Source organism: Canis lupus, chromosome 21, assembly GCF_003254725.2.
Source record: "Canis lupus dingo isolate Sandy chromosome 21, ASM325472v2, whole genome shotgun sequence".
Taxonomy (NCBI): domain Eukaryota; kingdom Metazoa; phylum Chordata; class Mammalia; order Carnivora; family Canidae; genus Canis; species Canis lupus.
In genome coordinates this window covers 14580131-14593779 of record NC_064263.1, presented here as the reverse complement: position 1 = coordinate 14593779, position 13649 = coordinate 14580131, and the positions used below count along the sequence as shown (strand labels likewise).

The window sequence follows — 13649 nt, the reverse complement described above, 5'->3', positions numbered from 1 at the left end:
TATATACCTTTTTCAAGAATATGTAAATCTAAGTACACTCAATATAATATAATAAATAAATAAAACATGACTCAAAATTTGTCTCCTATTCATCTAACTTTTATTTTGAAGACATTCCCTCAGCTTCTTTCAATTAAATTCTGCCTCTATTGAAAGTGTCAAAGTCGTTTAGGAGTCTAAACAACAACAACAAAAAAGTCTAGTTTACATTTGGGAAATATTTAGGGCCAGACCTTCCCAGGGTCAAATGTCTCTTTGTTTTATTGTTCATCTTTCTCTTTTCGATTCTCAAGAGCTAGGTTATCCTAGCAATATCAATTCATCCTGGAGAGTTTTATTACCCTATTTACTACTCAAATAACAAGAGCAGAGTTGAGCAAATTGGCCTCTTTCAAAGGGTGTCCATGCTTCAATTGATTATGAATGTCTCTTAAGTGTCAGCATCCCTAGAATCATGGGAGGGTATAGGTTACCAGGCCCGTGGGAATTCTTCTGGCCACTAGCTAATGGAAGAAACTATGGCACATCCAAATCAGGGGGAACGGGGATCTGATCTAAATTGACAACCCAGAGATTAGCCCAACAGAGTCCTGGAAATTAAAGATATGTAAGGGTGCCCTTCTGGTGAAGAAAATCAGAAGCCAGAGCTCTCAGGACCAGAGCGAGGATCTAGAGTAAAGGAAGTCTCCTTCTGGGCACTGCCCTATCCTTGCTTCCTGTGTTTGGCATTTAACCTTGTACCAGTTACTTGCTGTGAGGCCCTGGACAGCTAAATCTCTGCAACTCAGTCCCTTCACCTGTAAAATGGGTTTAATAAAAAAAACCTCTTTGAGTTATTGTGAAGCTTGAATGAGTGAAGCACTTTGAACAGTGCCTGCCAACACATCACTAATACTCCATAAACATTAGCTATTGCTGTTGGGCTTACTGAGGTATGTTGATGGACAGGCTAAGTCTCCAAGGCCAGAGCCAAGGCCACAGAACTAAGTGCTGAACCTTGAATTCTCAATGAGTATAAATGAGTATAAATGGACCAGGCACCTCACCTGTGTTCAGTGCAAGGCTTTCACACGTTAACCTAGTGATGTTTGTCAACTAATGTAATTCATCATCTCCCAGATGCATATTCCTAATTGAGGTTGTATGTTCCTTAAAGCAGGGAACATGCAGTAGCATCTTTCAAATTGTGAGTTATAACTTGTTCTATACTCATCCAAACTCATTAATAAAGGTAAATGAAGGAATCGGTTTTAAATGGGTCAGTATGAATTGTAATTCCTCAACCATTTTTCTGATTATAGTACATCTAGAAAATCCTTACCAAAATTATAAAAAAGAAACAAAATTTTAAGAAGTAAAAATAGAATAGAAAATATCAGAATGCATAGCTTTGGGGAAAGTTAAATATTGCTTTGTGAAACTTATACATACTGAGTTGCAATTTTTAATTTATATTTCTATTATAGGCTGCAGTCCAAAAAGTTTGAAAAACTGGATATATATATATAAATAAAAAATAATAAAAATATAATATTATATAAAATATTATATATTATATATAGTATTTATATATAAATATATAAAATATTTATATATTCTATATATTTTTATAATATACATTTAAATATATTAAAATAAAATAAATACATTTTATTTATATATAAAATATTATATAAAATATAATAAAAATAAAAATATATATTACTTATGCAAATATTAACACATAATTTCTCAGCAAACTTGTTGACTCTGCTTTAATTCCAAACATAAGCCATAAAATAGTGTTTTCTAAATTTGTCTTACAATAAGAACTACCTAGCATGATTTCCAGATTCCTGCTGCTATCCTAGAGGTTCTGGTGTTGGAGAAATACTGTCATAAAAGAGGCAATTATTTGCCATTAGACAGGAAATTTGTCGAAAGCAAAATCAATTCTCCTTGTTGTGTATGTATTCTTATTTGGTGGTACCATGCCTAATCCAAAGATGCACTCTAAATTATGTCCTACTTTTTAAGTGACTACCATTCATTCAATCACTCATTTAGCAAGCATTTATTGATCATCTCCCACATGCAAAGCAATAGGGATATAAATGCTAATAAGACATGGTTCCTGCCCTCAAGTAGATTCATTGCAGAACTAGGGCAGTCCCCTGAAGATCAGATCTGAAACCAAAAATAAAATGAAGTCTTGAATGTACATGTATGACATAAATCTTAAGTGACTACCCTTCAAAATGTTCAGAAGATTTGAAAGCTGTAAAACTGCAATAGGAACCATATAGTAAAGCATTTTTCTCTAATTAATACTGGTTAAGTACAGAAGAGCTGAAAACCAGTACCCCAAAGCTGAGGACATTTCAGTAAGAGGGCAGGAAAAACAAAGATAAATATCCAAAATAAAATTATATACAGATCTAGACAACTTGTCTCTAGTCTCACTGGTACCAACCTGATCCAAGCTATTGATGTTCCTTACCTGGATTACTACAGGACCTTCTAACTAGTTTCTCTGCTCTGGCCCTTGTCCTCTTAGTCTCTTTTCAACACAGCAACCTGAATAACCTTGTGAAAACATTGGTCAAATCCAATGCCTCCTCTCCTAAAACCTCTGCTGGCTTCCCATTTCACTGAGAGGAAAAAGTCTAACTTACAAAGCCCTACGTGATATACTCACTTTGACATACTTTTGCTCTTTCTCTTGCCAGGCATACTGGTTTCTTAGACACTCCTTCAAAGCCTGGGCAGGCTCCCACTTCAGGGCCTTTGCACTTTCTGCTACCATATCCTATATAGTTAATCCCTTCACATCCTTTGGGTGTTTACCAAAAGTCACCATCCTAGTGAGACTCTCACTAATCACTTTACCTAAAACTGTAACCTCAAACCCTTTCCACATTCATATTTCTGATCTTCTTTTCATGTTTTACTTTTTTCTTTTTAGCATTTGCCATTATTCACTATGCATTTTTTTAAATTTTTATTTTTTTAATTTATTTTGAGAAAGAACAAGCATGCATGAGTAGGGGGAAAGGCAGAGGGCAAGGGAGAAGGAAATTTAAGCAGACTCCATGCTGAATGTGGAGCCTGATGCAGGACTCAATCTCATTACCCATGAGATCGTGACCTGAACCAAAACCAAGAGCTGGACACTTAACCGACTAAGCTACCTAGGCACTCCTACACTATGCATTTTACTTCATTGTCTCTTTTACTGTCTGTCTACCTTATTAGCATTTAAATTCTATAAGGATAAGGATTATTGTCTGATTATTGTCTGTTTTATTCCACCCTGTATTTTTAGCAACTAGGTCACTGCCTGACACATAATAGATGCTCATTAAATATTTGGTGACTGAATGAATGTAGTATCAGAACAGACTCATGCTCTGACTCTAACCATCATTTACTAGAAAGAAGCAAGAAAAGGAATGGCAAGGTCATATTATGTAAAACAAATATAATTTTATTATTTAGTTAATCCCTTACCTTATTAAAAAAAATTGAGGTGTCTGTGTTATAGTAGTTATAGATCATACATGTATATTGCCTATTTAGGAAAGTTTTTAAAGGTTTACAGTAAAACAGACCTGATTTAAGAGCTAGCTTCATGAGCACTTAATATTTGTGTGACATCAGGCGAATTATTTTTGTTCCCTCATTTATAAAATAGTGATTATGATAATTCTTACATCATATGTCACTGGAAAGCATTTTGAAAGAATATGTGCCAAGTTATTGGTGTAGTCCAGGGCTTATACTAAGAGCTCAACAAATTATAGCTATCATTGCTATTGTTTGCTATGCTGTTTTATTCTTTATCAATTAATTCCTTGTATTATGGTTTAAAGTTTTGCATTGAAGAGCTTCATTAGAAATTATAAACCCAATATATTGAGTAGGTTTAGGTATTATAAACCCAACATACCAAGCAGGTGCACACCATTTGGAGGCCATGATATAAGGGCCCAGTGAGGGACTAATATATTATTGGCCTCCTAAAAGAGATAATTAACTGAAACCCTGAGAGGGACCACTCCTGTTTTGGATGAGCCATAGGTGTTACACAAACTGTCCACACTTTCTGATTCATGACTCCAGGCCCTGCCTACAACAAAATAATGTATTTATTAAAAGCATCAATATGTGGGATGTATCATGAAATCTAGCTGAAGAGTAGGCATCAGTAGCATAAGGAGGTAGAGTTTCTGCAAGTTTCCCTTTCAACCAATATATCCATCATTTTTTTAATTCCTAACATATAAACGACAAGGGACAAAAATGAACAAAATAGTAAATTGCTCTTGTCCTCAAATGCTTAAAATACAGATGCAATGAGGGCAATACCCAAACATAATCAAAATTACCTAGCAATGTAAGATAATGATGACAAAGTGATGGCATAAGGCAATGTAAGATTTATTGCCACAAATGATGTAAAAATTGCACTCATTAAGTCAAAAGAGGGATAAAGTAAGGGGGCTTTGTGGCTGCATCAGCTTCTTGTAAGATAGACACCTTGGGAGAATAGAATTTAGACAAGCCAAACCACACAGAGAAGGGATTCCCATTGCCGGAAACAATTCTAGCAAATGCTCAGAGGCAGAAAAGGGTGCAGTGTTTAGAAAAGAATGACTTCATTGAATAAACCTGGTAGAAATGAGCATGATGAAGGTCTGAGTTGTAGTTTGGCATCCAATAAATTGTTTTAGTTTGAGTTATTGATTCTCTCCAACCTTGCTATACGACCTGGCTGTACAGATCTGTAAGAGTGACTGAGCACAAGTGGTTGGTGATTGCCAAACCCAGTATTTAATCCCCAAATCATATATAACTTTAAAGTCTATGGTTTTGTTTTTCTCTCTCAAAATAACTTAAAAAGCATTAAGATAAATAAATATGGGGAAAAGCTGAGTAATAAAGAGAAATCTGGTACTCAGCTAATGCAATCATCCAACAAATATTTACTCAGCACCTACTATGTACTTGGCATTCTTCTTGATGCTGATGATATAGAGACTTGAAAAAATAATCAGAAATCCTGGTTTTTGTGGAGTTTATATGCTAATATATGTGCCTGTGTGGTAGTGATGGTGATAGTGGTGGGAGAAGGATATTATATCTGAATATGTTTCTCATTAATTATAAATTTCTTTTAACTGGGCTCGATTCCTAGAATATCTTAACATGATTTTTACTGAAAGCAAGTCTGAAGTCTTTCCCCTATCTGATGGCCTCAATTTTAACCAGTTATGTGTTGAATTGATTGAGTACTTACTATATTCTAAGATTTTTTTTACAGTTCTTATGTGCCTTATCTCACATAATTCTTACTATTATATTATTTTATTGAACTTCAGGTAAATCAAAAATTTTTGCGCAAAATATTTTCCATGCAATCAGTGGAAAAGATAGACCCAAATGTAGTTTTTTTCAGAATCCCAAAAGCCTAGGCTTTAAAATCATTTTGCTATACTCTTTTTCTAAAAAGTTCTTATATTTACTATTAAGGAATATCAAAAATAAAAGAGAATTCTAAAATCTATGAGGTAGGCAGCAGGATATACTAGAATGAAAATAAAGCAGTAAACTAGGTCAAGAGATCTGAGCCTTACATTAGGTCTGCTTCTGACACACTATGGATCAGAGAAACTGGCCATATCCTTTATCTTAATTTTCTTATCTGTGAAATGGGTGTAGTACTTGCCATTTGTATTTCAGAGATTGTGGGTCTATAAGTGTATATGGGCATGTTTATAGCAGCGGGATGAAAGAGGGCAATAATGAGATGAGGAACATAAAGTTATTTAGAAAAGTGAAAGGTATCATCTGGTTGCAAGTTATCAATACCATTACTTTGAAAAATGGAGTCATTTCTAAGGACAAGATGATATGGACATCTCGTACAACAAACTTCTTATATGTTTTCCTATCAAAGAGATACTTTTTGTACAACATAAGCAATCTGAGATGAGTTATTATACATCTTTATAATGATTACATTGCCCCTTTTGTGTGAGCAGTCTCAGATTAAGTTAATCACATTCTTTAAAAATTAAAAGGTAAATCTAAGCCAATATGATATGACTGTTTATCAAACTCAAACTTTGAGCTAACAACAATAACAATAAAAACCCCACAGAATATAAATAATATCCTTTGTTTAGAAGTTTTCATTTCTTTTCCTTCTTTAGAAACCTCTCTGTCCAGAAATAGGTGGCAAAGTAACACAATTTCTAGAGTGAGATTGCGGTGATCACTCAGTCAATTCTCACAGCACTGGCCTCAGCTTCCATTTATTTGTTTTGCCCTGTTAATTCACTGTTCAGCCTTGCAAGACCCCAGGCTCCATCCATTTCAAACTATTTGCAGCTCTCCAAAGTGCTCTGCTTCTTAGTACCATGTTTTTCTTATTTTCTCTACCTGGCCTGCCTGCCTCACTCCAGGCTGCCTGGCAAAAATTCCATTAGCTGTCAAGATTCAACTCAGAGGTGACTTCACAGTGAAACCTTTCTTGACCAGTCCATGTAAAACTGACCACTGTTCTGTTTTTGTTTTGTCCCTACAATGCCCTGAAAGGACTTTCATTACTAGTCCCATAATATTTCAAACCACTTACTTGTTTCTATGTCTGTGGCCTTTCCAAGACAAGAAACTTCTTGAAATCAAGGACTATTATCTATTGGTCTTGGTTTCCCAGGCTCTAGCATGGTGCATAAATCACAGTTGTCCTTCAAAAATTTTTGATAGATGAATGAATAAATGGTGACCCATGAGTCACATTCTGAGAGATGTAAATTTTGTGTGTGTCTACAGTGTGTGTACTATATATATACATATATAGTGCATATGTACTAGATATAGAGCACAGGTTTAATGCCCATGTTACACAAAAATATACATGAAATATAATAAAATATTCCACTCTCAAAAAATTCTTTTGACTGTACTATATTATAAATGTCCAATTAACAAAACAATCATTGTATAACAAAGATTGTGACATTTATGGCTTTTTCTGTGCAGAAAAAAAATAAATAAGAGATGTTTCTATTTTAACCACTTAACCACCTTAAAAGTTTTCAATCACTCTAACACCAGTAATCTTCAATCATGGAAGCATAAGAAGCTATATGCTATGTAAAAGACTTTGCCAGAACCAAGCAAGTAAGAAATTCTAGGCACAACGGAAATAAAATCAAATATTTTAAAATTTAATATGAAATAAAACAAATATTAAAAATAAAATTATCAGATAAGACTTTATTGTGCCAACTTGATAAAATATTAGACAACAGGTGAAATGTAAACTCTTTTAGAAAATCTTGCTGTCTCAGAAGGAAAAGATAACCCTAAGAGAAAACAATGCAAGAAAGTGCAAGAAATAATTATTCAAAGGGCTTAAACGTATGTAAAATTGAAGTCAAACAACTCAGAGCAAGGTTATATGTGTTGTATGTGGTAATGTGCATGTTCTGAGCTCCTATTGAAGCATTTGTATCTCAGTACAGACTAGCCAAAGTACTAAGGATTAATTATCCAAAAGTCATCTGAATTAAGATACTGTTGGTGAAAGTCTTTTCATTTCTTTGCTTATTAGTCTAAGCGAGAAAAAATTACAGCTCAATCCATCAAGACCACACTGATAGTAGTCAAGAGTTTAAAAAAAGAAAAAAGGGATTTCCCAAAACCCATATTAAAGGAACTTTGGACTTAGGTTTTCCTGCACTTCTGAAATATGACAATGGACTATCAAAACAATTGTTATCTCTTAATCTAAAATTATGTATGGAGATTTCTCTGAAAAAAAAAAAAAAACACTGCCTTTCTCCTTCAAAAAAAAATGAGGAGAGAAAACATTTACAATTCATTGAGCTTACAGAACAATGTATGCTAAACCCCACAATTAGGAATAGGAGATGGTGATGGAGAAATCCAAGCTGACATTTGGGCACACTCTAGGTTTTTAAATATCTCTTTTCATCTTATTTACTATATCCATCATATGTATGGGAAAAAATTGATTGCTGAACTTAATCTTAAAAGTAGTAAAAACTAAATTCTGTAGAACTCTGCAAAATGATCCACAGAATGCTGTCAGGCTGTAGTTGTAAAAGAACTGGTCATCAAAACATAAATACTACCTGTTTGAAAATCAAATCGAAAACAAAAAGGCTTACAAAAGAATGAGCAGCAGGGAGCTCTTTAAAAAACTTGTAAGCACAGAAAACAAAACTTTAATGCCCAGACATATTAAAATACTCCTCCAGTAAAATAAAAGGGGGAAACACTTTACATTGACATTTTTTTAAAGGTTCTTATTTTAGGTATTTAAGTCTTAACTGCCTTTATTTATTATTATTATTTTTTTTTTCTGAAAGGCAATCACCTCCCTTTTGGACTTCCTTCAGTAAGGTATACAAGTTCAAAAAGCTAACTAACAGAGGATGTGATTCACTTAAATTATGCAACTGGAATTCCACAGCTGGCCTGTTTGTCTGGCTCAGTGCTGAATGAACAGTGTCAGAAAACCTCTCCAACAATAACGCCGTCCTTCCGTCAAGGGGTAAATCTCCCAAACTTAGGCTCAACTTTGGAGGCTCATTAGCTACAGCGAGCGAATGTCAGCGGGGTGACACTGGGGCAGCGGCGCCCACGCAGCCTAAGCAGCCAGCCCACCCAGGGCAGAGGATTTGTACAATCAATATCACCAACTTCCAATGATAATAATTTGTTTATATGAACGAGATGGTCAGATATCCCACAGATCATATTCTAATGCCATTATAGACACCTAATTTAATCCCCAGCTCTTAATCAATTAAGCTGCATGAGCACAGGCAGCTCACAGCACTTTTTAAAAGAAAGACTTTAAATCCTAATCTAAAGCATGCTGCATAGTTTTTTACCTTTTCTGATTTCTTGGTTCTGGCCTACCTAAATAATTTTTCATCTTTTCCTCCCCCAACTCCACCCCCCAAGTGTGAGCGTGAGCATGAATTACAAATAGTTAAACCTGAAGGTCACTTCACAGCAGCGTTCCAACATGCTCCCCCAGCGAGGCTGCTCGGCAACAATAAAACAAAGCCCTTGCAACCACCTGTAATAATCTGCTTGCTCAGCCAGCAATCCGAAAAGTCCTGGAGCTACACAAGGTAGACATTTTCTGCAGCTGGTTTAACATGTATATTGTGCCCAGTTGCCGGCTCGCCTCCTCTTACCTTCACGTTAGTCCGGAGTGCACAGTAACATGCAAAGAACATTGCAGTAAATAAGGAGCATATGGACCGGTATTCAGCTTCTCAGCACAGCGCAAGCCCCACACACACGATCCTGGGCATGTGCTACTAAGGAGCATCCGTTCCCTCTGTCAGTTTGAAAATGCATTGATCTCTGTTTTCTCTGACTACAAAACGACATGTCTTGAAGGCACTGAGTGAGAGCTCAAAATCTCTTCATTGGCTATATATAGCATTGTGCCCAGTAATTTCAATTAGCTGAGAATTCAGCATCTGAAAGTTAAGACTTCAGTTGCTTTTCCTTCTAGCATTTTAAATCACTGGGTTTAAAAAAAAAAAAAAAAAAAAAACGGGAGGGGGGAATGAGCTCACTCAGGAAGGAGGGGGGGAAAGGTGAAGAATGAAATTTAACCAATGAGTTACTTATATTTCTGGAGAGCCCTGGTATCATCCTATTAGATACTTTACAATGGGACTGCACCGGGCAGACTCTAAATGAAGAGGAAACCCCTTTCCCTTTGGAGGTTTAATATGGGCTCTGCACTAGATTCCAGGCTATTCTGATGCAGCACCCTGTTTGGCAAATAGTACAAATCACTGCAAGTACATCTCATTCTGCTTTTTCGTGTAGAATAGTACCAAGACCAAAGGATCACTGTCTCCCAAAGTCCCTAAAATGTAATTTGGGTTCCCCTAGGGTGATCTGTGGTTACATGCTTGAGAAATACCACCTTCTCTTACTTCCCTGTCCTGTAATATCTGTTACATCTTCCAGGGGTATCTAAAGTTGCCAGGCTTGCTAGCAAAACACTGCATCTATTTTTCCCCCAAAACTAAGCTTTATTGGTAAATGACAATCAATAATAGAGGAAGGGATCGAAGCGAAGATAGAAGATTCCAGGGGATAACATAAGTATAGATTCAGTAGCTACTGCTGCTGAATGTAACACATTCAGCTGGCTCTGGAAGGGAAAGAGCAAGAGAGAAAAATAAAAGCTTCTGCCCCCATGAATCCATAAGGGGAAAAAAAACTTAATTCAAAAACATCGTCAGATCCTACTGTCTGTTGTCATTCCAGTCAGGCACCGGATGCTGCAAATTAACTCAATTTTTACTGAGCCAAAAGGACAAAGTCCAATTTAAGGTTCTAAACTCTTATTTCCAGCCTTAGAAAGCCCTAATTCTCAGCTAGAATTCTGAAGCTATCTGGCGAAATGCAAGCAGAAATGAACAGTTCTCACTGCAGCAAAAATAGTGGGAGGAAAAAGAGTGGTTCTGTCTTTGCCACGACGTTCCCCCATCAGCTTACAGCAACAGGGAAGATAAGCATAACTCAGTAGAAAAAGCTGCAGTGACTTTTAGGATTTTTCTTTAATATGTTTTGCATAACCCACCTCCCCTCTGGTGCCTGCAGTGGTGCTGAGGCACTGTCAGAGCCACTGGGCATTTCTCCTGGGCAATGAGGTGAGGCAGCTTCAGTAGGAAGCAAGGTATTTATGGGAGAGAAATTAAAGGAAGAAGAAAATCAGGATTTTCTATTTCTCTTAATGACAAGCATTCAGAAAGTGTCGTCAGTTCTGACTAAATAGCTATTTTGGGCTGTCATTGTTTGTGCCTTTTTTTAGGAAGAAAAAAAAGCAATCTTGTCTTAAGCTGGAGATTTTCTAGCATCGTAAGAGAAGGCAGCTACTTAATTTGATTCCCAGTTCCGTCTGTCATACGAGTCTAGGTAATTACAAATTGTAAGCACTTGCAACACAACCAGAGACTTCCAGGACATTAAAACATCAACATGGAGGCCCAACTCTCATGGTTTCACAACTTTTATTAATGGCTTTAAGTGCAGAATCAAACATTCAGTTCATAACACTTTCCTCTCCTGAGGTCATAGCAGGTCACATTTCCTGCAGCACTTCCGGATAAACAAACCCAAACATAGCAACTCAATGCCAAGGAAAATAAAGAATTTTCAAATGCGTTTCTCCATGGGGGGCTCAGAAGATTTTTAAAAACCCATTTTTCAACTTGTCAATAAGTAATATTAGTTGTCTTTTTTTCATTAGGGATTATGGGGGTGGGAGCAACTTTATAGCTTTCTTAAAATTATTTAAATAGACCCTGAGGTATTTGGATGGCCCAGGAAAGACAGGAAAGTGCTGGGAAATGTTACAAATCTCAGAACAGTTCATAGGGAAAGATTAAACAAAAGTGAGGTTATAGGTGAAAAAACACATGTAGGCAGTCAGGGATGACTTCTGACAGGATTTCAGATACAGTGTAAATGTATGGACATTCTAAAGGAAGGCTCTCACACTTAACAATCTGCTTAAAACTTCCACCCACACTTATCCATCCCACAGCATCCCAATACAGACCTGGGCCATACCTGTAGATTTGCTGCTTACGTTTCTTAACTGTACTAGGATAGCTGACTTATTATCTCATTTTATAGATGCAGGAAAAGCACTAACTACAATGACAGTGTCCCACTAAAAAGTATTCCCTATTTTTAGGCAAAGAGTTCAACAGGGCAATGTACCTGCTGAGAGTCTAACGTTTGTTATTATAGAAGGGAATGACAACTGGTTATATATTTTTGAGACAACATCATAAATTTAGGCTCCAGTACTCATGAGTGAGGAGTCCTGGAAAATAACTTGCACGTCAGATCCTCTCTTTTACCATTTATAAAACAGAGATGTCTAAAATGGAAATAATACTTAATTCATAGTGTCATTGAGAAGATTCAAGATGAACCCCATCATCAAAATAGTCTAGACAGATCAAAAATTTAAGCATAAAAATTGAAATCACAAACGTATTAGAAGAAAACAGATTTGGTTTTCTATAAATATTGGAGTGGAGAAATCCAAAGCCATATAAGAAAAAATAAACAACTGTGACTATATAAAAATATAAAACTTCTGCTGGGCTAAATTATATACAATGACAAATGACAAAATGGGAAAACAATGCAACATATTCAATGGAATATTTCCTAAAAATACTATTCTTTCTAAGTATTTCTAAATTTTAAATATTTCTAAGTCTTTCTAAAATATTTTTTTCCTAAGTCACGAGGAAAATATGTGAAACTGAGTGAAAAAATAAGTAAAGAACATAAAGTGGTAATTCACAAAAAGACCATAAAATACATTTAAAATGTTCCATCTCCTTCATATTTAGGCAAAAGCATAAAAACTAGAAAAACTTTTTAAATTGAAAAGCAAGTACTAATGGTGAAAACTTTGTGAAAGGTATTAAATCTATCAAGTATTTTAAAAGGCACATTCTCTTTGATGTATTGATTCCACTTCAATTCCCAGGAATTAATCCTAGATAGATATAGATATAGATGTATAGATGTATATAATATCCACTAATGCAAGACTTATTTGTAAGATTACAGTTTACCTATACCATAGAATATTATGTAATTATTAGAAAAATATAAAGTACATGTACATATTCTTATATCAAAAGATGTTCAATTTATAATGTTAAACATAAAAGTAAGGTTGCTAAAGAGTTTGTATAGTATGAGTCTATATTTGTAGGTTTATTTATATGTAATTGTGGTAGAGGGGCTGTGTCTGTGTGTGTGTGTGTGTGTGTATGTAAAATTTTGACAGTGTTGATCACTGAAATTGGGAGTAGGCTTAGGGAAGGAAATCAAGCATTACTTTTCATTTTTCCTTTTATATCTTCTATATACTGCAGGTGCCTCGCCCACAATCAACAATTTATCCAATATCCTCTCAGTAAATGAGAGAAATAAAGACACAGGAAGGGACCTGTGAGGAGATTTGGCTATTGCAAAAATAAGCACAGGTCAGAGACAATCATGATACAAGAGATGGAAATGTACCAATTCCTAAGTGATACTAGTTCCTGAGTACCTCCTGTAGTATGGATCTCTCTCTACTCCTGAATGTCGATATCTCCCTCAAATGCATGTAATTCTAACATATCATATATTTCTCTTAAAGCATGGCCTTTTTTTTTTTAATAAATTTTTATTTATTTATGATAGTCACAGAGAGAGAGAGAGAGGCAGAGACACAGGCAGAGGGAGAAGCAGGCTCCATGCACCGGGAGCCCGACGTGGGATTCGATCCTGGGTCTTCAGGATCGCGCCCTGGGCCAAAGGCAGGCGCCAAACCGCTGTGCCACCTAGGGATCCCAAGCATGGCCTTTAACACAAGCCAACTACTTTGTTTCTTAAATAGAAAAGCTGCTATCAGGTAAACTTGATTTTAGTCAGATTTTTCCTTAAGAGTTAAATTTAGAACCTGACATCTACATATAGTTTGTATTTCTCTTTCATTCCCTCCCCCTCTCTCTCTCTTTTTACAATGAATTTTGCTGTAGACTGAACATTTGGGTTTCACCCCAAATCCCTATGTTGAA

General features: G+C 35.8%; 1 protein-coding gene across 17 annotated transcripts in view; it reads right to left on the bottom strand.

Moving 5' to 3' along the window:
* DLG2 (discs large MAGUK scaffold protein 2) overlaps positions 1-13649 on the bottom strand; it is a 1976108-nt gene that overhangs the window by 1348660 nt on the left and 613799 nt on the right. For 2 of the 17 annotated variants that reach the window (XM_049099001.1, XM_049099002.1), the window contains exon 1: positions 9222-9558. The exons of the other annotated variants lie outside the window; for them this stretch is intronic. In XM_049099001.1, the coding sequence (XP_048954958.1) occupies positions 9222-9263 (42 nt within the window). In that variant the 5' untranslated portion in view covers positions 9264-9558. Of the gene's footprint in view, positions 1-9221; positions 9559-13649 lie in introns of those variants that run through there. 17 annotated transcript variants of the gene reach the window in all.